The sequence below is a fragment of the Bos javanicus genome, chromosome 7 (assembly GCF_032452875.1).
Source record: "Bos javanicus breed banteng chromosome 7, ARS-OSU_banteng_1.0, whole genome shotgun sequence".
In the NCBI taxonomy this organism is placed as follows: domain Eukaryota; kingdom Metazoa; phylum Chordata; class Mammalia; order Artiodactyla; family Bovidae; genus Bos; species Bos javanicus.
In genome coordinates this window covers 27,004,877-27,029,164 of record NC_083874.1, presented here as the reverse complement: position 1 = coordinate 27,029,164, position 24,288 = coordinate 27,004,877, and the positions used below count along the sequence as shown (strand labels likewise).

At 40.5% G+C, this 24,288-nt stretch overlaps 1 protein-coding gene and 1 long non-coding RNA gene across 6 annotated transcripts in view; one reads left to right on the top strand and one right to left on the bottom strand.

The window, feature by feature from the left end:
* Positions 1–23,977, top strand: part of GRAMD2B (GRAM domain containing 2B) — a 121,448-nt gene extending 97,471 nt beyond the window's left edge. For 2 of the 4 annotated variants that reach the window (XM_061422922.1, XM_061422924.1), the window contains exons 5-14: positions 468–571; positions 4,421–4,516; positions 6,363–6,434; positions 6,547–6,627; positions 9,317–9,428; positions 10,097–10,243; positions 10,827–10,917; positions 13,459–13,563; positions 19,001–19,094; positions 22,749–23,977. In XM_061422922.1, the coding sequence (XP_061278906.1) occupies positions 468–571; positions 4,421–4,516; positions 6,363–6,434; positions 6,547–6,627; positions 9,317–9,428; positions 10,097–10,243; positions 10,827–10,917; positions 13,459–13,563; positions 19,001–19,094; positions 22,749–22,790 (944 nt within the window). In that variant the 3' untranslated portion in view covers positions 22,791–23,977. The remainder of the gene's footprint in view (positions 1–467; positions 572–4,420; positions 4,517–6,362; positions 6,435–6,546; positions 6,628–9,316; positions 9,429–10,096; positions 10,244–10,826; positions 10,918–13,458; positions 13,564–19,000; positions 19,095–22,748) is intronic. The other 2 variants (XM_061422923.1, XM_061422925.1) reach the window with 1 other exon arrangement.
* On the bottom strand, positions 6,623–10,162 carry LOC133250998 (uncharacterized). Of its 2 annotated transcripts, none has more exons than XR_009737476.1 (3): positions 10,074–10,162; positions 7,313–8,952; positions 6,623–6,816 (listed from the first exon to the last, which is right to left on the bottom strand). It is a non-coding gene; the product is annotated as an uncharacterized LOC133250998 (long non-coding RNA). The 2 variants fall into 2 exon arrangements; XR_009737475.1 differs by having other exon boundaries at positions 8,800–8,952.
* Positions 23,978–24,288: the final 311 nt, after the last annotated feature.

Sequence of the window (24,288 nt, the reverse complement as noted above, 5' to 3'; positions counted from 1 at the left end):
CCAGCCTCCCTCAGTACACAAGGCTAAGGCAGCGTGCTGGGTTCCTGCCATGGTCTCCACACAGGAAGGTGTGGGTCATGCGCTCTTCCCACAATGAGACCATCTATTTCAAAAGAGAGTCATTATGACCATCCCAGGGAAGGAGGGGCAGGCAGCAGTGTCAACATTAGCACAAGGGTGACACACGTCCCCAAACGGAGATTTTTGAAACACCATTCTGAACCCTCATCTTCAATGACAGACTTGCCTTTCTGTTTTGATGTTTATACTGAAGTTTGTAAGACTTGGAATTAAAAAACAAACTCTCATCTCCTAGCTTTATTCCACTAAAGATGACTGAAAAGCAGGGAGAGATCTTTTGAGCATGAGTGTGTTATCTGCCCATCCCTGAGTCATCAACAGATATATACAATTTTCATCTTAAATGGAAATTGTAAATGATGTTATACCTGTGTATATCTTCCCAGGTTTTACGTGTGCTCTACAGAAAGAAATATTATACCAAGGGAAGCTCTTTGTATCAGAAAACTGGATTTGTTTTCATTCCAAGGTCTTTGGAAAAGACACTAAGGTTAGTATTTTTTAAAAAAGAAAACTAACCCTGCATTTTCTTACATATTGTTAATATTAATTGTTAAATGTAGCAATGTTTATAAATATTTGTGTCGTTATGATACCTTTATACCAAGTTTCCTTTACTGTAGTCCCAAATACTACAGGTTCTAAATGCCTCTGCATGAGTGCTAAGTCTCTTCAGTCATGTCTGACTCCTTGTGACCCCATGGACTATAGCCTGCCAGGCTCTTCTGTCCATGGGATTCTCCAGGCAAGAATAATGGAGTAGGTTGCCATGCCCTTCTCAAAAGGATATTCCCAACCCAGGGATAGAACCAGTGTCTCTTCCGTCTTCTGCATTGGCAGGCGGGTTCTTTACTACTAGAGCCACCTGGGAAGCCCCCTAAATGCCTCTAGATGACACAAACTTCTCTTTTTCCCTAACTTACACTCTTTTCATTCTTTTCCTTACATACATATATCCCTCCTAAAATCCTGCCTTAAATCCTTTTTACCAAGATGTCACCAGCACACTCAAAGTTCTTCATATGGAGAATTTGTTTCAAAGACATACATTAAACCCAAAACAGTTCTTTAAAAAAAAATTTTTTTACACCATATTCACACAGTTACCATGAGAAATCTAGGTAAACAGGCCTATAAATAAGCTACTTATTAGAGCTCCCTTTGTCACTAATACAAAATGAGCAGGCTTTGGAGCTTTTTGGTCCTGGTCTGGGAATCACATACAATCTCCAGTAGACGCAGACTGACATCTTTTCCTTCTCACTAAATACAGATTTGGGGGAGCAGAGTCCCATGATACCTGAGCCATTAAGGAGAAGAGCCTGAAGGAGTTGGTAGCTTTCCCAGGGCACCGCCTTTTAAAACAAGGCCCTTGGGAGTTTGATGTAAGAAAGGAAAAAGCTTATTCCTTCCCAGTGACATTCTTTCCCTTTGAGCTATGACGTCACATCACACAGTTCAGCCAGGCCAGCAGGACAAGGAGGCAAAGAAACACCTGGGGTTTGCGTGACTGTGGTGAGTTTTTAATCATTCTGATTCATGACTATGAATAAGCAACTTTTATATTCATGAAGTAGCTGATTAAAAACTCCTTTTGTTTTAACTGGTAGATATGTTTTATTTACATACTCTTCCTAAAGCTACTGGCAGTCTTATAAATAAAGGCCACTTAACAAATATAGTGGAAATTCTTTATGTTGGTGTTGAGTCAGCAGACTAGCATCAAACATGTAATTTTTATTGTATAGAGTTGTGTTGAGATAAACGTAGTTTAGATTCACAGTATTATTTGAATCAGTGTAATGGAAAGCGATATTGAGTAATATTACACCATGTTTCTAGATTTCTGGATTATAAGCTCTTGTGCATAGAGTGGATAAGGGGACTGATTTCCGGTTCTGTGGGATAAAGATAATTCTCAGAAATAGCAAAAGCCAACACCTCTGACCAAAGCAGCAGGGATTGAAAACATTAGAGAACAAAGAATTAGCCTTTGTTAAGGGATGAGGAATTCACAAAGCCAGTAAGTGGTTTCAAGCTAATATTATTCTAGTAATGGTTTCAAAATCCCTCCTCTAGCTAAGAAAGAACTGACCAAAAAAAAAAGGATTGACCTGGATTTTTCAAGACAAGGACACATGGGATTGCTTTTGCCTGTGCTGTATCTAATCTAAGAGGGGTGGGAAGATAAGAACCACAATAGTGACTTGCACATTCCTTCTCCACTGAGGATGGTGTCATGGAAACTTGGGCTTCAGTCCTCCGGCAGAATTTGCTCCCTGCCAACAGACCTTGGCCAAACGCAATCTAGCATGAACTAAAAGGAGCCAAGCAATCTGCACCAGGAAGGGGAATTTTCTGAGCACCCTACCCTGGAGAAATGTTAATAATAAAGTGTAACCTTAATTTAATCAAGACCTTTTCAGCCTGTGTGTATTTTCAGATGCTAGTAAAATTAAAGGCATGTATCACATTCCATCTAAGCTCAAACAGAGAAATGATTCATGCTTTATTTCTCCAGTGTTATCTAGTTGTCATTTTATACTTATGAAGCAATTGATTGAAAATTCCATCTTAAGGGTGTTCCATGCCTCAGATTCTGCAAAAATCCAAATTTATAGCTCTTGTCACTGTGTATTCGTGTTGCTGCTGAGAATCGAAATTAGACTCATTGTTATATCATCATCTTTCTTGGAAGATACTAAGTTCTTTTTTCCAAAGTAATCCCAGTGTATCGCCTCTGAATTATTTCCCCAACTTCAAAAGTTTTGTGGGTAGAGTTCTTTGGTGAAATAGCTTTCTTTCCTCTAGTGTCTAATTTAGATCAGCCCCTCTTTCTTCATAATCTTCCCATCTTGGGCAGTAGAACAACTCCATCTTGTAAACCTCAGTATGAACACAAATATCCTAAATTTAAGCGTAAGAAAATTACAAGTTCAGTTTTGGTCGTTCAAGCTGGAAGTACTAGCATAACGCCCTCCTCCCCTCCAACTGACCCTGTTGATTTCTTTCAGAATATATAAAGCATTTTTACAAAATGTATGTTCACGTGAGTGTGTGCACCCATGGGTAAATTCAGGCCCTTATTACCAGGAGTGTGGGTGCCTCTGTTTTCAGGGATCCAAGTAATGTGATCCATTTTCCTTTGAGATCAAACCTGGTTGATCTCATAAAAATTAACCAGGTTTGATTAAAATATGAGGAACATCTACTATTTATGGCATCTGGTACGTTCTTGCAGTACATTGTATAAAAAAGAACCCCTATTTTGGATCAGATTGGTTCAGATTCTATCTTTGTAACTTATGACCCTGAGAAAGTCATGTGTGTTACTCATTCAGTCATGTCTTACTCTTTGAGACCACAGGGACTGGAGCCCACCAGACTCCTCTGCCCATGGAAATCTCCAGACAAGAATGCTAGAATGGGTAGCCATTCCCTTCTCCAGGAGATCTTCCTGACCCAGGGATCGAACCCAGGTCTCCTGCATTGCAGGCAGATTCTTTACAATCTGAGCCACCAGGAAAGCCCTGGTGAAAGTCATATACCTCTCTAAACAAACATCCTTATCTCTTTATATCTATATTATAGGAATGTCATAATTAAATGAAATTATCATCTAGTGAATAGGTATTGATAATGGTAGCTGCTGTAATTGTCATTACCTTATTGTTTGAATCAGAAAAGAACTTAAGAGTTCTTTTATTTCACCCATCCTCTTTTTTAAGAGACAGATGAATGATATTTTTATTGAGTGCTAGGTATTTTCCATCTGTTATCTCATTTAATCCACAGAAAATCCTGGGAAGTAGGTTAAGACTGTCCCTATAAATCAGGGAACTAAGGCCAAGAAAGGACAGCTTACGAGGTTGGATCGGTCATGTAGATAGTAACAGAACTGAGAATTCAGGTCCCAGGATTCCTGTCCCCAAATGAATCTGCTACCCCAGTGCTTTCAGCCTCTTCCCCTAAGGACAGAGGAGAGCAGGGTGGTTGGAGATGAGCTCAGAGTGGGTAACCACAAGCACGTAACTTCTTTAGGGTCTTAGGATCACCTTTAAAATGACTGTACATTTTGCATTCTGTTCCCATGTCTAAAGATAAAGGTTTCCCACCAAACCCTTCAACAGACTCAGTGATCCACACTTATCCTCCTGCTTTGCAAACACCAGGTTGAGACCTCGGTGACACACCCATACCACTCTTTAAGATTCCCTTTTCTTCATGGAGACTGAAGAGCCAGCTGTTGGTTTTATCTTTTCTTTTTCCTTTAACGTGAAGATTTGGAATGCTGCTCTGTGAAGCCTGAACCCATGTTAACTCAGTGATTCTGTTTCAGATCTCGATTCCAGCTTTCTCAGTAACCTTGATAAAGAAAACCAAAACTGCCCTCTTGGTGCCAAATGCCCTGATTATAGCGACAGTCACAGACAGGGTGAGTACGCGTGGGCACCCTGCTTTGTCCTTGTCTGGGTTTCATTGCCTTAGAGGCCTCTTGCCAAGTACCAAGACCCTGAACCATAAATACCATGAATTGGGAGTTACTCTAGAAGACTAATTTTTAAAATCACAGTTTCAGACATTTGTATAGTGTGGTTTCCCCTGACAAGGTGATTTATTCTAATCATTGCCTATTTTGAATTTCCTGCTGACTTCATTATACTTGCTTGACCAAGGTCCAAAAAATTAAAATTCTTTCCCAACTTCCCTTTCCCTAACATCTATCAGGTCAGGTCAAGCTAAAGGGATATATTTCATTTCTTTATTATTATTTAAAACACTACCACTGCCTTCCTTACAGGGTGAGGCAGGGTGATAGGAGGAGTCCCTGGGGTGGGGGTGGCCAGTCTCCCTGTAACTCCATTGGTGCCTCTCCAGAGCCAACCTGAAAACATAAAGGTGGGGTCTGCTATTCGGGTGCAGCTTCAGGCCCAGTCTAGGCCCTCTCTGCTTCCCTCTCTGCTTCTTTGATACAGAAGTTCTGGAGTTGTCATTGGCCTTGGGCTACCCCAGGCATGGACAACCTGAAATATTTGCATGGAGAGCAATGTTTCTTTCATCTTGGCAAGAGAGAGGCAGTGGAATGGTTTGGTTACTCATTTTTCACTTGAATTTTTTTTTTTAATCTTTTCCCTATTGTTTTTCTGAAAGCATAAAAGCTAATTTCTAACCCTACTAAATAACTTAAAGAGGGAAGGAAAGAGAAGGGAAGATTAAAATAAGCTATTCTGATGAGTTAGGAAATATGCTGATACCTATTGTGAGAATTTTTTTTTTTTAATACTAATGGCTAGCAAGCATCAGATACTTCTTGCCAGACAAACACAAGATACTTTCCTTGTATGTACACGTTTATTCCACACTGCCATACTATGAGGGTAGGGACTGTTAAGAAAACAGAAACTAAGAGGCATTAAGTAAGCAATTTGCCCAGTGTCACCCACTTGGTAAGTAAAGGAGCCAAAATTTGCAACTCGGTCCACCTACCGCCAGAACCCATCATGTTAACTACTTTGGAATACAGTATTTGCTTGGAAAGTATATCAAGTTCTCTCATGGGTGAGCAAGAGAGGGTAGTCACAAACTTTGGAAAGCGAGTGTGAAAAGACTGTGTGACTCGAACAGATGGAAAAAGAGTGAGCCTTTTTATTGTTAACATGTGGTTGATGGTAAAATCATTTTTCCTTATGTTATTTGTCTCCAAATGACTTGTCTAGCTCTGGCTTTACTTCTTTCTCATAACTTACTTATAAGCGTCCACTAGGAAATCTCCATATTTGTGCAAGAAAGAATCTGGAAGTGGCTTGAAAAAAAATGAGCCTGTTAGAGCGGCTGGGAAATTTTCAATGGAAATCTAGGTCAGAGCAGAGACAGCAGACCCTTGGGAACTGTTAAATACCTTCTCAAAAGGAGGTGGGGAGGGGCGGGAGAGAGACTTAAAAGAGGACTTGGCAAAAACACCACGGGCCTTTCTTTACTATTCAGGTCCCTTTCTGTCCAAGCTTGTCTGGGGCACCAAGGTTAGGGTATCAGAGCTTTCCTTTTGCTATACATTTCTCTATTATTTAAGTTCGGTTTGAGAGTTTTGTTGCTATTGTGGGAGAACATATCCACTTTATTCCAGGAATGGAATAAAAACTCTATGTGTGGGTGAGAGGAAGGAGAGTATAGACTCTATATAGAATATAGGCTACATTGTTTGAAAAAATATGGATAGAAAAAATTTTTAACTCTTATCTAGTCAAGCAGTATCTGTTAATAATTATTATTTTGTTTTTCAGTACATATTTGTCTCCTTACTCTCCAGAGATTCAACTTACAAACTACTGAAATCTGTGTGTGGACACTTAGAAGTGAGTATGACATCTCTGAGCCTCAGCTGCTCTCTGTCTTCTGTATTTCTTAGTTTGGGAGTTGATCTGGTTTTTCCATTTTGTAAAAATAATTTTGTTTCAATAATTTCAGAATACAGGTATTGGCAGTGGTCCCAGTCCATCTTCTCTTGAAAACAGTTTCCGGGCAGACCGCCCTTCATCTCTGCCTCTGGTGAGTTGCCTACATAATGATCACAGTGCAAGAAGGTCCCACAGTGGCTCTGCTCCTTACACCATGACCAGGGTGTGGGAGGAACGTAGGACCATGGTGTCTGAGGCAGAGTTGAAGAGGGCATTTCTGTCCTGAAGAAGAGAGGACCATAGGAAGTCATAAACTTATTCAGGTAATTGAAGAGCCATCCTGCAAAAGAAAAGAAACAGGTTAGTTGGCTGACTTGGCCAGTTACAGGCCCACAAAGGTATTCATCAAATCTTGATGTATTTATCAGTGTTGTTTAGAGGGATTCACCAATTTATTTGGGGAGGGCATGATTCAGTCCCACAAATCATTGAACGTCTTCTGCGTTCAAGGCACCATGCTAGCATAGTATAGCCATAAAGACACCAGGAAAAATCAAAACTAGTTCTTACCTTCAAAGATTTTACAGCTTAGTAGATGATGAGGGATACCCAGAAATAACTGTGGAAGAAGAAAGCTGTAATGCCCAAGTGAAAGGCAGAGAGATTCTTTGATTCCCTTAGACGTTTTGACTATAGCGTAAATCTCTAATGGGAAATAGCTCCCCCCAATTTGTATAAGATTTATACCTGAGATGGTATAATATAAGACCAAGAAGTCCCAGCCATGTTGTTCAAATGGTTATTCCCGAATTGATGATTGTTAAATGTTTTAATACCTTTGGTGAAGTGGGATGAGTCCAGAGTTTCAGCATCTACACATCTTTATTTTTTTTTCAGAGCTGTTAAAAAGTACTGGGATTGAAAACATGTTCACACAAGAACTTAAACCAGAATGTTCATAGCTGCATTATACATCACAGCCCAAAAGTAGAAGCAACCCCAATACCCATCAGCTGATACATGGATAAATAAAATGTAATATATCTGTATAGTGAAATATTATTTGACCTAAAAGGAAGAACTATCAATACATAATACAGCATGGATAAATCTTGAACACATTATGCTAAGGGGAAGAAGGCAGACACAAAAGGCCACATATTGTATGATTCATTTATATGAAATGTTCAGAATAGATGAATCCATAGGGACAGAAAATGCATTGGTGGTCACCAGGGGACGAAAGGAGGGAGAAACTGGAGTGACTGATGATGGATAAAGAGTTTCTTTTGGTGGGGAGATGGGCATATCAAGAAATAAGACAGGGGTGATGGTTGTACAATAATCTAATTATTCTGAAAACCACTACATTGTATACTTAAATCGGTGAATTTTATCTCAATTAAAAAAAAAACCTACCTTAAAAAAACAGTGAGAAATAGGATAAAACACTTATGATTTGGAATCCATCAAACCTGGTTTCAAATCTCAGTTCCACCCAGCTGAGCTATGCCATCGGGCAAGCTCTTTAATTACTCTGACTCAGTTTCTTCATCTGGTAAAATGCCAAGCTCCTTACATGGCTGTGAAAATTAAATGCAGTCATGAAATCATAGGTATGGAGCTTTGCATACTGCCTGATCTATGGTAGGCATTCCATTAATACTTATTAAATTGAGGAGATTTGAATTGTTTAATTTTCCTTCCCCCATAAACTCTTGCATGAAGTTGCAATGGCTGTTGAAATGATCAAGAGACAGCTAATTGAAGGTGAAATGTTGGTTATTTGCTTACAGGCCATGTTTCCTTTTCTTCACTTGGTCGCTAAATAAATTGTGAAAAGCTCGCCTAACTGTACCTTTGCCTAATCGCTTAATTGTACTTTCACCGGCACATTTTAGTGACGCCTCTTGTCTCTTCATTTCTTCAGCACTTTGGGGAACAAGTAGGGTACACAGCAAAAACATCCCACTTTTTCCCAACTCCACACTCCTGTATAACCCTTCTGTCATTTAGAAGTATGTTACTGACCCTGTTTTGATTTGTTTGAGGGAAGAAAAAAGCTAAAACTCTCCCTTCAGTGTCCAGTTTGCTTAAGCCATTTTCCCTTTTCTGTTTCCAATACCTCTGTTAAAACTATAATTTGAAAAAACCTTTCTCTGCATTTGTTGTTGTTCAGTCACTAAGTCACATCTGACTCTTGTGATCCCAGAGACTGCAGCACACCAGGCTTTCCTGTCCTTCACCATCTCCAGGAATTTGTTCAAACTCATGTCCATTGTATCAGTGATGCCATGCAATCATCTCATCCTCTGTCACCCACCTCTTTCCCAGCATCAGGGTCTTTCCCGTTGAGTCAGCTCTTCATATCAGGTGACCAGAATATTGAAGCTTCAGCATCAGTCCTTCCAATGAATGTTCAGGGTTGATTTCCTTAAGGATTGACTGGTTTGATCTCCTTGCGTTCCAAAGGACTCTGCATTTAGAACATACATTTAGAACTTTCTGGCAACTTTTTTGTTATATATATGTATTTCAGTCACTTTTTCTCATTACAAAATGCAAATGAGACTTCTCCAGCTTTACCCGGAAGCTTTTCTGCCATTAGCATTCCAGTTTTTTCCCTAGACATTTGTTGTTTCAAACAAGTTGGCCACTGTGTGTTAACAGAGTTCTGACTGCCCAGAAAATCAGCAATCAGATACTCTGATCTGTTGAGGAAACCCAGTAGGATGGGGTAATCCTTCCTTATTTGTATTTTATAGGTCAGGCCTAAGTGAAAGGCCTACATGTTGAATAAAGGATAATGGGCCTCTTTGCATTTCATTATTTCCCTTCAGGATTTCAATGATGAATTCTCAGATCTGGATGGAGTGGTGCGCCGAAGAAGGCAAGACATGGAAGGATACAGTAGTTCTGGATCTCAGACCCCTGAATCTGAGAACTCTCGAGGTCTGGGAGATTTTTGTATCTTTACTGAAACGTAATTCTCCACAAAACATCCATACCTCAACCAAAAACAAAACCAACCAATAAACAACACATCTTCTGAGCTTACAGTTAAAATGGGACTCTAAACAAAGGGTAGTTTGAAAGTTCAAGGGAAACAAATTGCCTGTGTGGTAAAAACCCATTTCTGTTTAAATGCATGTAACAAATGTCTCTTTGAGAATGCCCTGATGGTCCAGTGGTTAAGGCTCCACGGTTTCACTGCAGAGGGCCCAGGTTCAATCCCTGGTTGGGGAACTAAAATCCCACAAGCTGTGTGGTGTCGGGGTTGGGGGGGGAAATCATCTCTCAAATAGACATAATATTGGAGTGGTCGAAAGACAGAAACATGCAATATTTTCTTACCTCTTCTTTATAATATTATTAATTATTATAGCCGAATGATCCCCATGAGTCAGTGGGATAAGGACAAACTGCCTTTGTATCGTTTTATTTCTTATTTGCTTAAACATTGAATTTCATCCCCAAACCACTCAACCAGCTTGTGAGAAGATCCATTTATATTCCTGACCATTATGTGTATATTCAGGGATTGATTTGCTTTGTGGTTGATCCTACGTGTGTCAATGCACTGGAGGGAAAGCTTACCCAGCCCTGTTTCATCTTGGTAGATTTCCACGTGACAGAATCCCAGACAGTTCTGAATGTCTCCAAGGGAGAAGCAAAACCAACTCGGGCAGATCCCCTTGTGAACAGAGTACCTGAGGGAAAAGCCAAGAGTCTCCCTGGGCATGGTAAGGAACGGATTATGATGCCAGGTGGGTAGTGGGGGCATCTGCTTGTAACTTTAAAAGGTCCTCGTGTTTCACTTTATGACTGCCTTTCCTGTTCCCTCTCCTCTCTTCCTGCTGTAGGTCTTTGCATATTAGTTCATTTATTCACTCAACAGACAGTACCCAGTTCTGTGCTTTACTGTAAGGGATGCAAGGATGAATAGCTTCTGTAGAGGACCTTTCATCATTCTGAATACATTGAGACTATGATTCAAAAATTACCCATAAAACTAAATTACTTAATTATTATTTACTGATTATTATCATAACTGGTCACCAGTTGTCCCGGTAGGAGATCAAGGCTGGGGTCTCTATTGTTCACCAGTCACTCACTATCCCAAGGCTTGGCACAGAGAAGGCTCTCAACAAATATATACTGAATGAAACATGTGGGAAGGAATTGTAACTACTGATTGAAATGAAAACTGGAAGGCTTCAGGTAGTATTTTCTCTGATTCCAATTGCCTAGAAATAATTCTGTCTCTCAAGTACTTCTTCCCTATAGGGATACTGCTGCATGAAGGAGATATGTTATCACTTTAAAACATGTATTTTGTTTTCCATTCAGCAGGTCAGTCAGAAACCACTGGAATCATACCCAGAGTAAAGTCTGAGAAATGTCCAACTCTCCACCATATTCTTATATTCTATGCAATTGTGTAAGTAAATGTATTTATTGTGAATGACTTAAGACTTGTATTTTACTGTTAATGACTTAAGAAAATGATTCATTTCACTAAAGGAAAAATCTCTTCACGTTGTCAAGAGCCATGAATGTCTAATGTCTCTAATATGACCCAGATCTTTCGGGGGGCAATTTTCATCTCCCACTTCAATATTTTTTTCTTAAACTTAGGTCATGTTTTCATATTCATCCCTTTTTATTTAAATAAATAGCGGAGAAGGGAAGAAAAAAGAGCAAAATATGCCAGATCCAGGACTAAGTTCTGAGTAGATACTCTTAGTAGAGAAATTGTTGCCTGAAATATGATGCATCTTTGTTCTTGTTTATTTTTTCATCTATCCAATGTCCTCCGGTTAGAAACCAAAACAACTTTAAAATGTCATCCCCTTAAAATTGGACAGCTACAAGTAAATCAATGAAGTTAGAACACACCATCTCACCATACACAAAACTAAACTCAAAATAGCTTAAAGACTTAAACATAAGACATGACACCATAAAACTCCTAGAATAAAACATGGGCAAAACATCCTTAGCAATGTTTTCTTAGCTCAGTCTCCCAAGGCAATAGAAATAATAACAAAAATAAACAAATGGGACCTAGTCAAAGTTTTACAAGCTTTTCCACAGCAAAGGAAACTGTAAACAAAATTAAAACCCACAGATTGGCAAAAGTATTTGCAAATGATGTGAACAAGAAGGGCTTAATTTCCAAAATACACAAACAGTTCATCCAACCCAACAACAACAAAAAAAACCACAACACAATTGGTAAATAGGCAGAAGACCTAAATAGATAGTTCTCCAAAGAACAGCTGCATATGGCCAAGAGGCACAGGAAAAGGTGTTCAGCACTGCTAATTATTAGAAAATTGCAATGCAAAACTACAGTGAGGTACCACCTCACAGCAGTCAGGATGGCCATTGTTAAAAAGCCCATAAATGCTGGAGAGTGTGGAGAAAAGGGAACCCTGCTACACTGTTGGTGGGAATGTAAACTGGTGCAACCACTGTGGAATACAGTATGGAGTTTCCTCAGAAAACTAAAAATAGAACTACCATGTGATCCGGCAATCCCATTCGTGGGCATATCTCCAGACGAAACTATAATTCAAAAAGACACATGCACACCGATGTTCTTAGTAGCACTATTCATAGTAGCCAAGACATGGAAGCAACCTAAATGTCCATCAGCAGATGAATGTAAAAAGATATGGTGTATACACACACAATGGAATAATAGCCATAAAAAAGAATGAAATCTGCAGCAACATGGATGTAACTAGAGATTATATACTAAGTAAGTCAGAAAGACAAATATCATTTTGATATCATTTAAATGCAGAGTCTAAAATATGACACAAATCAACCTATCTGTGAAATAGAAACAGACTCAGGGACACAGGAGAAGGCGATGGCACCACACTCCAGTCCTCTTGCCTAGAAAATCCCATGGGCGGAGGAGCCTGGTGGGCTGCAGTCCATGGGGCCGCACAGGGTCAGACATGACTGAGCAACTTCACTTTCACTTTTCACTCTCATGCATTTGAGAAGGAAATGGCACCCCACTCCAGTGTTCTTGCCTGGAGAATCCCAGGGATGGTGGAGCCTGGTGGGCTGCTGTCTATAGGGGTCTTACAGAGTCGGACGAAACTGAACCGACTTAGCAGCAGCAGCAGCAGCATGAACACAGAGAACAGACTGGTAGTTTCTAAGAGAGAGAGGGTGGGGGGATAAAGTGGGAGGTTGGGGTTAGCAGATGCAAATTATATACAGTTATAAAATATAATTGTATAGGAGAAACAACAAAGTCCTACTGTATAGGACAGAGAACTATATTCAATATCCTATAATAAACCACAGGATAATACAAAAGAATGTTGAAAAAATGGAAAATATTTTAAAAGAATATTAAAAAATAGTATTAAAGACTTTCTAAAAATATAAATATATGTATAACAATCACTTTGCTGTATAGCAGTAATTAACACAACACTGTAAATCAACTAATCCCCTTCAATAAAAACTTAGGCATTGACTTTTTTTAAATCCCCCCTCAGCTTCCTCTCTGTAACCAGTTGTTCTTCTGAAAATAGCCTGACCCAGTTCGAGGCTGTTGCTCACAACCGAGTAGGATGTGCCCAGTTTGGTTTTCAGATAAAGCAGGGAATTTGTGAGTCACAAGACCAGACACTCCCTGGCCAGGACTTCCGACAGTACCTGGCGGGAGGAGGAGCCCCAGCTTGACAATCTACATTGGCTGGCTTTGAGTAAGACTCCTAAATGGCCATTATTTGTAAATTGAGGGACTAGAGAATTTAATATCCTAGTTCTAAAGTATGCTGCAAGCATCAGTCTGTTAAAAAAAAAAATGACCTTTTTAAAGTCTCTGTAGTCAAGTTAGTTTGGGTAAATTCCTTGCCTCAAATGTACAGAGTTTACATTTCTTCTTTAGGAACATCAATCAGGCCCTGGCCATTAACCAATTGATGATTTCTCTTTTATCCCTTTCCAGTGTCTGTGCACTGATCATCTCGACCTTCTACATGAGATACAGAATTAATACTCTGGAGGAGCAGCTGGGGTCACTAACCTCCATTGTGGACACCCATCAGACTGAGTAAGACAGTTCCCTCCAGTGCTGTCTTCTGCTTGCTTTTCACATTGGTATAATGTTTGACCTGAGCATGGCATCCTTCTGGCAAGCATTAATTGAGGATACATTCTGTGTGAGACATTTTGCTAAGTGTACATGTAGAAAATAAAGAGGTAGGTGGACCCTGGAGAAAAAAATGAATGACCTGACTCTGCATGTTTTTGACTTGCTATAGTGTTGCCAACAAGAAGGCAAGAAACAAGCCTAATTTTACATTATCTTGTTCTCTTATCCTAAGCTCCGTTGTGACCTTGGCCCATTTATTAAAATATTCAAGTTTATCTTTGTAAAATGGCAGTGAGTCAAGTCATTCATATAAAAGAAGCAATTCAAGTAACTCAGCACATTTCATCATTTATAGCCCTTTATAGGAACTCACTTATTTATAAAACTCTTGACCACTATAAAGATCCATGTGACCAGTAGTTCACTGAATGTGTCTGTAAAGATTTTCTACCACAGTATTTTTAATAGGCCCCAACTAATTACCACCCTTATGGCAGAAAGTGAAGAGGAACTAAAAAGCCTCTTGATGAAAGTGAAAGTGAGAGTGAAAAATTTGGCTTAAAGCTCAACATTCAGAAAATGAAGATCATGGCATCCGGTCCCATCACTTCATGGGAAATAGATGGGGAAACAGTGGAAACAGTGGCAGACTTTATTTTTTGGGTTCCAAAATCACTTCAGATGGTGAATGCAGCCATGAAATTAAAAGACGCTTACTCCTTGGAAGGAAAGTTATGTCCAACCTAGATAGCATATTCAAAAGCAGAGACATTACTTTGCCAACAAAGGTCCATCTAGTCAAGGCTATGGTTTTTCCTGTGGGCATGTATGGATGTGAGTGTTGGACTGTGAAGAAGGCTGAGCACCGACGAATTGATGCTTCTGAACTGTGGTGTTGGAGAAGACTCTTGAGAGTCCCTTGGACTGCAAGGAGATCCAACCAGTCCATTCTAAAGGAGATCCGCCCTGGGATTTCTTTGGAAGGAATGATGCTAAAGCTGAAACTCCAGTACTTTGGCCACCTCATGCGAAGAGTTGACTCATTGGAAAAGACTCTGATGCTGGGAGGGATTGGGGGCAGGAGGAGAAGGGGATGACAGAGGATGAGATGGCTGGATGGCATCACTGACTTGATGGACATGAGTCTGGGTGAACTCCAGGAGTTGGTGATGGACAGGGAGGCCTGGCGTGCTGCGATTCATGGGGTTGCAAAGAGTCGGACACGACTGAGCAACTGAACTGAACTGAATTAAATCTATTGACATAGCAGTCTTTCCTATAAACCCATTTACATGAGGATTTTGACACATTCCCTAAAAAGTAAAATAAAAGCATACTGCTAGCTAAAGTTTTAAAAGTAGAGATATTTCTTTATAGAGTATGTATCATGTGCTAGAGAAACTGTTGAAATAGATACTTTCACACACCAACAATGTTCTCTCATCATATCTTCACCATAACCCTGTAAGAAGTGAAGTGAGGTCACTTAGTTTTGCCAGACTGTTTGCGACCCTGTGAACTATAGCTTACAAGGCTCCTCTGTCCATGGAATTTTCCAGGCAAGAGTACTGGAGTGGGTTGCCATTTCCTTCTCCAGGGGATCTTCCCGACCCAGGGATCGAACCCAGGTCTCCACATTGCAGGCAGACACTTTACCGTCTGAGCCACCAGGGAAGCCCAAATCCAGTTTCTGATCCTGAGGGGTTGTGGTTCAGATATATGCTGGGAGAAATTTACTCTGTGAGGTCTGTAGTCTTGTTCCCTTAATCCCTGTGACAAACCCAGACACATCCATCTAGCTGAAAAAGTGCTTCTAAATAGTATTATCTGTGTGACGCCATGGACTATAGCCTACCAGGCTCCTCTGTCCATGGGATTTTTCAGGCAATAGTACTGGAGTGGATTGCCATTTCCTTCTCCAGGGAATCTTCCCAACCCCGAGATCGAACCCGGGTCTCCCACATTATAGACAGACGCTTTACCGTCTGAGCCACTAGGGAAGTAACCCTATAAGATAGGTGTTATTCCCTCCTTTACAGATGAGAAAACTAAGACTCAGAGAAATAATTTGTAAAAAAAAAAAAAAGAAATAACAGGATCAGGATTCAGGTCTATATGACCATAGAAACTTAGTCTACCAGTGGTTCCTTGCATGTAAGGAATAACTGAGAAGGGAGTCAGTATATTTTCATTGTGTATCAGAATCATCTGGACAGCTTATTAAAATAGACTGCAGGGCCCATTCTCCAAGCTTCTGGTGCTGGTCTGGGGTCTACACTTTAAGAACTATTATGCTATATCATTCTGGGGCCTTTCTTGACACTCGTAACAGTTACCTAAAAGTTTTGTTCTATGGCTTATGTGTATGCTGTTACAGAGGTTATTTTTGTACCATGAACATACATTTGAAGCAATAATAAGAAGTCTAATGAATGGTTTGGGACAGATTTATACCCTGCCCTTACTCTCTCCCATGTTGTTCAGAATGTTAATAATATACCTAGAGCTAGAAGGTGACTCTACATTACTGTAAACTATTAGTATTAGTTCACCATAAATGATATAAGTGATTTTATTAGGGAAATGTACCTCCTGTCCTGTTATCATTTAATTAACTTGGTGACAATGAGGGGGAAATTCTATTAATGAAAGTCAAATGGAATATTTATTCTACTATTTAGTCAACCCAAGAGGAGGTAACAGTCTGAAAAACAATCATTTAAAAGGAAACTCATAGAGGTCACATATGACATGAGGTCAGGGAACATCTATGATGGGAAAGTCTGTTAATAGAGTAATTTAACAGAACCTGAATTTCCTCTGTATCTTACTTTATCCAGGGTCATCCATCCATGCTGCCCAGGTAGCTAAACCCACACTTGTAATCTGCTTTCATTGGTACAGAACCATTTTTTTTTAATATATACATTGTACTAGCTTTGTTAGTGGGTTCACAGCCTGTGGACTATCAGAATTTCATGTGGATAAATCAGTACCTTGAGTCTCCTATCCCTCGTTTAGAAACCAAAAGATTTCACCAGGTACTTCCCCGGTGGTCCAGTGGCTAGCCCTCACACTCCAATGCAGGGGACCGGATTCAGTCCCTAGTCAAGGAACTAGATCCCACATGCTGCAACTAAGACCCAGTACAGCCAAATAAATAAATAATACATATATTTTTTAAGATTTAAACTCAGTTTCCTTTCTGGGATATAAGACTTTGATACTATGGATCAAGGTTAAAGAAAAAACTGTTTCACCTCTGCTCAATGAAAAACATGTTTGCTTTCTTAACATTTAGATAATCATCAATAAGTTACCAAGTATCTATGGCTCAAAAATGGATCCTATGTAAAATAAATTAGACCAATTAGTGCCATCTAAAAACTTCACAGCTTATAACAAGCACATGAAAAGATGCTCAACATCACACATTATTAGAGAAGTGCAGATCAAAACTACAATGAGCTATCACCTCACACCAGTCAGAATGGCCATCACCAAAAAGTCTGCAAACAATAAATGCTGGAGAAGAGGGAACACTCTTTCACTGTTGGTGGGAATGTAAATTGATACAGCCCCTATGGAAGATGGAGAAGGCAATGGCACCCCACTCCAGTACTCTTGCCTGGAAAATCCCATGGACGGAGGAGCCTGGTAGGCTGCAGTCCATGGGGCTGCCAGGAGTTGGACACGACTGAGCGACTTCACTTTCACTTTTCACTTTCATGCATTGGAGAAAGAAATGGCAACCCACTCCAATGTTCTTGCCTGGAGAATCCCAGGGACAGGGGAGCCTGGTGGGCTGTCATCTACGGGGTCGCACAGAGTTGGACACGACTGAAGCAACTTAGCAGTAGCAGCTAAGTTGTGACCCAGCAATCCCACTCCTAGGCATATACCCGGAGGAAACCAAAATTGAAAATGACACATGTATCCCATTGTTCATCGCAACACTGTTTACAACAGCTAGAACATGGAAGCAACCTAGATGTCCATGGACAGATGAATGGATAAAGAATTGTGGTACATATACACAATGGAATATTACTCAGCCATAAAAAAGAACACATTTGAGTCAGTTCTAATGAGGTGGATGAACCTAGAGCCTGTTATACAGAGAAGTAAGTCAGAAAGAGAAAGATAAATATCATATTCTACACATATATATGGAATCTAGAAAAATGGTACTGAAAAATTTATTTACAGGGCAGCAATAGAGAAACAGACACAGAGAACAGACTGATGGACATGGGGAGAGGGGTGGAGAGGGTGAGATGTATGGAAGGACTAACGTGGAAACTTACGTTACCATATGTAAATAGGTAGGCAACAGGAATTTGCTGTGTGGCTCAGGAAACTCAAACAGGGGCTCTGTATCAACCTAGAGTGGATGGGGAGGGAGATGGGAGGGAGGAGGATATATGTGTACCTATGGCTGATTCATGCTGAGGTTTGACAAAAAACAAAATTCTGTAAAGCAACTATACTTAAAAAAAAAACTTTACAACTAAAATTAAATTACAACCAAGAAACAGAGAAAATACAAACCATGGTGCTTGACCTTAACATGAAAATCTGATCAATGGTTTTTGAGCAGCTCTCCAGGAAAATGTATACATATCTCTAAATGTCCTACAGTTTTAGCTGGTATAGGACCCCAGTGGACCCCAGAGTAAGAGCCCATGCCTTTAACACTCGAGTGGTAAATAGTGAATAATCAGTTATATTACTAGACAAGGGCAATTAACATTTATATGGCAGGTCTCAAGGAAGGAAATACAGAAGTCACATACATCAACAGAAATTTGATTAAAGACAGGCTCCTCTGTCCATGGAATTCTTCAGGCAAGAACACTGGAGTGGGTTGCCATTCCCGTCTCCAGGGGATCTTCCTGACCCAGGGATTGAACCTGGGTCTGTTGCATTGCAGGCAGATTCTTTACCGTTTGAACCACCAGGGAAGCTCAAACATGAAAGTTCTAGTGTAAATGATTGCTTCTCCCATAAACAGTACTAATATGACTGAGAAAAGCAATAGTCCTTAAAAATGCATGCCATCATGGACAGAGAGGAAGTATCAGCGGTTAATAAAAGGAGTCTAAGAAACCACATGCTTGAGAATAATTGATTCTTGTTTGGAAGCCGAGGTACAGCACAGCCACTTAGACAAAAATAGCTTAAGAGATTTCCAGCTGATCTTTGTAGAATTAGTCTCCTAAACATCTAGTCTGGAGTTGTAGATTACTGCAGGGCCTTTCTGATGTTAGCAGGTTAAATGCACACTGTCTTCTATTATAACCTAGTTTTCTGTTCAAATAAATTTAAAATGTGTTCATTCCACTTGTTTCTTTGCCATTCCTGCCCACAGTAATTTTTCTCTTGGTTCTTACAGACAGACAGCACCATCTGGCCTGGGGTCACAAGTACAGTTAAATGTGGAGGCCTTGTGCCAAGAGCTTACAGCTAACATAATGAGATTAGAAAAGGTGAGTGCTTTCTTTCCTGTGTTGGGGCAGTCACTATACTTACTGCCTCAGTCAATCAGTTCAGTCGCTCAGTCATGTCTGACGCTTTGCAACCCCATGGACAGCAGCATGCCAGGCTTCCCTGTCCATCACCAACTCCCAGAACTTACTCAAGCTCATGTCCATTGAGTCAGTGATGCCATCCAACCATCTCATCCTCTGTCATCCCCTTCTCCTCTCACCCTCAGTCTTTCCCAGCATCAGGGTCTTTTCAAATGAGTCAGCTCTTCGTATCAGGTGGCCAAAGTATTGGAGTTTCAGCTTCAACATCAGTCCTTCCAATGAATATTCAGGACTGATTTCCTTTAGGATGGACTCGTTGGATCTCCTTGCAGTCCAAGGGACTCTCAAGAGTCTTCTCCAACACCACAGTTCAAAAGCATCAATTGTTCAGCGCTCAGCTTTCTTCACCATCCAACTCTCACATCCATACATGACCACTGGAAAAACCATAGCCTTAACTAGACGGACCTTTGTTGGCAAAGTAATGTCTCTGCTTTTTAATATGCTGTCTAGATTGGTCTTACTGCTTGGTGACAGTTTTTACGCTAAGATTCCTATGAGCAATGTGTGCAACTTACGACTCTTTATAACGTCAATCCATGCATTTTGACCCAGAATCCTCTTTTCTGCTTCTGCTTTGGGACACAGGTTTATGTTGATACTATAGGCCCCCTACCACCGTAGGGCAGGGGTTACACACACATGGGTGTGCAACAAGCCATTGAAATGACTAAACCTCGCCAGGGGATTTTCCACAAAGAAATAGGTTTCAGCTCATTTTCCTTGTTATTAATAGTAGATTTGGTGGTTTTCCTCCTTGGTTAGAAATTATTCTCTTGTCCTAGGCCCCAAGGATAAGTGATATCTGACATGGAGCTCCAGGGAGGGACACTGTAGGGGGAGTGTCCTGACCAGAGAGGTGGAGCCTCAGCTCCACCCAGGCTGGTTGTCACCATACATAAAATATTTGCATTCAGTCTCTGTAGATGTCATTGTTTCCATCTGACAAAATGATCAAAGTTTCAAGTTAACTTACTCAAGGAGGCAGAGCCAGAAAGTTGACAGAGCTAGAATTTGAGCCAGGTCTGACTCCCACATTTGTCCTGAGAAGCCCTCTGCTTTACTGCTCCCCAAAAATCCAACCTTATGCTTGGGGATAAGGTCACTGAAGAGTGAGGCAAACAGGAGAAGATGGTGGGAGCCAGAAACCTGAAGTTAAACCTTGTTAACATTTCTTCTCTTCTTTCAGCATGTCTTTTCCTTCCCATCTGATGCTTTGTTTTGATCCTTATCTCAGGAAAGGTTTAGTGAATTATTCAATTCTAATTGCTGCCACAAATGCTTGGTATTTGGTGGATTTCCATAATAGTACAGTTATGCTTACTTGGGAAGAAACATAAAACACAAATGAGTCAAATTAAGTTTGTCCTGTGATACCAAATGGTATCTAGCACTTAACCACTTAAGTATGGAGAGCAAAGGAGTCCACAGGTTTCTATTCTAAACCAAGGCATGACAGATAATTCCCACTGAATTACTGTATCAGTGGGCAGACTCAGACATTCTCTCTTTTCGATCCATAATCAAGCTAGAGAAGGTATGGAGTAGCAACCAGAACTGTTTTCCTTTCTAAAACATTAGTTGCTAGAATTGAAGATAAAATTTCTTTGATGAAATGCTTAGACATGTTTAGAGCTTCCCTGATAGCTCAGTTGGTAAAGAATCTGCCTGCAATGCAGGAGACCCCAGTTCAATTCCTGGGTTGGGAAGATCTGCTGGAGAAGGGATAGGCTACCCACTCCAGTATTCTTGGGCTTCCCCTGTAGCTCAGCTGGTTGAGAATCTGCCTGCAATGCAGAAGACCTGGGTTTGATCCCTGGGTTGGGAAGATCCCCTGGACAAGGGAAAAGCTACCCACTCCAAATTCTGGCCTGGAGAATTCCATGGACTATATCACAAAGAGTTGGACATGACTGAGTGACTTTCACTTTAGACATGTTTGACTTCCATGCTGACCTGGAGAATGGAGTGATAATTTTCTCTTTTGTTCATGCTGGCACTTGGTGATGTTCTTTGGACTGGGAAGCATGCAGAACCCAGCCACCCTCTTGTGCATTTCTTCCATTCTCCTGTGGATCCTGGCAGGGACAACACTTTCTGTAATGAGGGACAGGAAAGCAGGAGAGACAGCTGGCCACGTCTTGCGCAGAACCCAGCCACTCGGCTAGGGTGCCAACATAAACCTGTGTCCCAAAGCAGAAGCGGAAAGAGGGGATTTAGGGTCAAAATGCATGTGTTGACCTTATAAATAATCATAAGTTGCACTCATTGCTCATAGGAATCTTGGCATAAAAAGTCACCAGGGCACACCCATGTGCTTGTTACTCAGGCTGTACCCCCCAGCCCCGCCCTCCCCAGGCAGGCTGGTGATGACCTAGCAGTGCATGGCGGAGGTGGAGCAGCCATGGGGAGGTAGGAGCCACGTCTCGGCTGTTTCTACTCAACACCAGCAACTCTCTTTTATTCTCCCGCAGGGACTGGTCATGTCTCAGCCTCCTGATCTGCCTGCTTATATCTTACCCATTTCTGTTCATGGCATCACTGCCCTTTCAGTCATTCCTGTGGGAAATTGAAAAATATTTTAACTCCTTCCTCTTTTTTTTACTTGCACAAGACTTTGTTCACTAATTATCTTCAAATGTCTCCTCAGATTCTCTAATGTAGACACCATCTTAAGCCATTCTGGCCCCCTCCCACATCCTAGACCGAGTGTGAAGTCAGATCTCATGGTTTATATTTACATTTTCCTGATTAATACTGTGGTTGAACATCATTTCATATATTCTTCATATGGATTTCCTTTTGTAAACTGCCCGTTTATCTCCTTTGCATAGAAAACCTGCCTGTGTGTGTGAACGTGTGTGTGGTTAAGGTGAGCATACATGAAGTTCCTGGGACATACTTATTAGACCTCCTCCTCTCCATTTACTCTGTGGATACCAGTAGGACATCACAGAATATTCTTGCAAAAGAAGACTATGTTCTCCTTCTCTTGTTCCACAGAGTTCCCTATTCCCTTCACAGTCTTGATCCTTAAAAACACCCTGCTCTGGATTCTTTCAAATTCGTTTACCCACACATTTACCAAACCCATTTTCAATGCCCAACACTATCCTGTGGTCTTGAGATCCACAGCTAGGCAGTGTCCTGTGAAATTCTGTCTTCTGGGGAATGTTATATTGTGGTTTGTCCGATTCAGACCATTAGATGGGCTTTGTCAACGACAGTCTCCCATTGCCTCTGAGTGCACTTGGGTCACACCTGGTATTGCCAAGGTTTTTGTTCTATTTCTCTTAGTCTCTACTGACATCGTCACCTTTGTGCCATTCTTTCATTTTTTGCCCTGTCTTTTTTCATTTTAAAGTGGACTGTCCAACAGTTTTGTGCCATGATAGTGCATTTATTTGCCTGATCTAAATTTAACCCATGTGTAGCTTTTAATTCAAGGTAGAAGAGATTAATCTCAAGCATTATATGAACCCCTGCAAATACGCCATTACTGTATACTCCACTCTATGGACTAAAAGGAGCTTTTCTCTCTATTATTTCAAGATACAAAACAACTTACAAAAGCTGCTTGAGAATGGTGACTGAAGCTCAAGCCACGCAGTACCTCGCATTTCCCTTCAAGTAGGTGCTCCCAGGGTGTTCTGGTGGAGTGCTCCCTGCTGGCCAGAGGAGCTAGCGGGCGGGCAGCCTCGCTTGCCCTTGGAGGTCTCAGGCTCAGGAAAGGGGGGAATGGGGAATAATTCTGGTTCCTGTGCAATAAAAGTTGACCTTGACTCTCTGAGGAAGTTTTCAGCGCTGGTGCCTGAAGAAAACACCCGTCTCTGGAGGTCTCAGAAGGGCCCGGCGGACACTTGGATGATTGTGGTTCGGCAGGTTATTGTGACTGTGTCAGCAAACATATTCCACTCCAGCCTTTTCAGTCCTACCCATCAGCCTTTTCTCTCATGTATCCACCCCCGCCTTAGCCAGCCTTCAACGGAAGGGATAAATCATGTGCCAACAAACTCGATACAGTCCCTTAAAGAATTTGCCATGACTTTCCAAAAGGGCAAAAAAAAAAACTCTCATGGACAAACTTGCTTCAAACAAGTAGCATTTGAGTTTTGGGGTTTTTTCCCTTTCTGATGTTATGTTCTGGTTTAAGTTACGTGTGTATCTTAACGTCTCAGCTGCGTATTGGCAAGAAAATCAGGCAAAGCTGATTAAACGATCCCATTTTATGTTTTGTTTTGTTCCTCTCATTAATACTTAGTAGGATTAATTCTCACCCACCCCAAGTCAAGAATCTGTGAGACTTGAGACTAAAGTACTAAATACATACTGACTCTGAAACCAAAACTAATCTTTAAACCAAAAAATATAATAATGATTTGATACTGGATGGAAGATACTGCATTTTTAAGATTGTAGGTGGACTGTGTTTGTTTTGAAACAGGATGTCTATAATTAATGGTGAAACCCATCAGCATGATGATAACATGCTTTACTCTTTTGCTGACTAAAATATATAACTGGTAGTTTGCTAACTTCTATTTACCATATGGATTGGCTGGTTTTTATTAATAATTATTTAGGTACCCTAAGATTTGTTAATATAAAAGATATTCTGTTTATCTATAATGCATTTTATAATCATTTCTATGAAATGTATTTTGTTTAATCAGATAAGCTAATAAGTGAATTGGTTACATCATTTGTATTTGTTAGCCTAGTGGACAGGACTTGTGCCTGGTGCGCCCCTGGCTTTTAATAAATACTCATTGGTTTAAATACCTTGCTAACACTGTCTTTTGTCAGTCTGTAAATTCTTGTAACTAAGACTTTTTAACTGCTTTTTAACTGCTTCTCATCCCTCTCTACTACTTCCAAATCACCCATTCTTTTTTCCTCCCTAGTATTCACTTGCAAAAAAATTGATTTAAGTTCTTATGTTACAACAATACAGGGAAAAGAAAATGAGCTTTGTTATCAGAACATCAATGCATGATTCCTGGATCCACATTTTTGAATTATGTGACTATAAGCAAGATATTTGGTTATTTTGCCCCATTTTGATGAGGATAAAAGTACCAAGGGAAAGTGT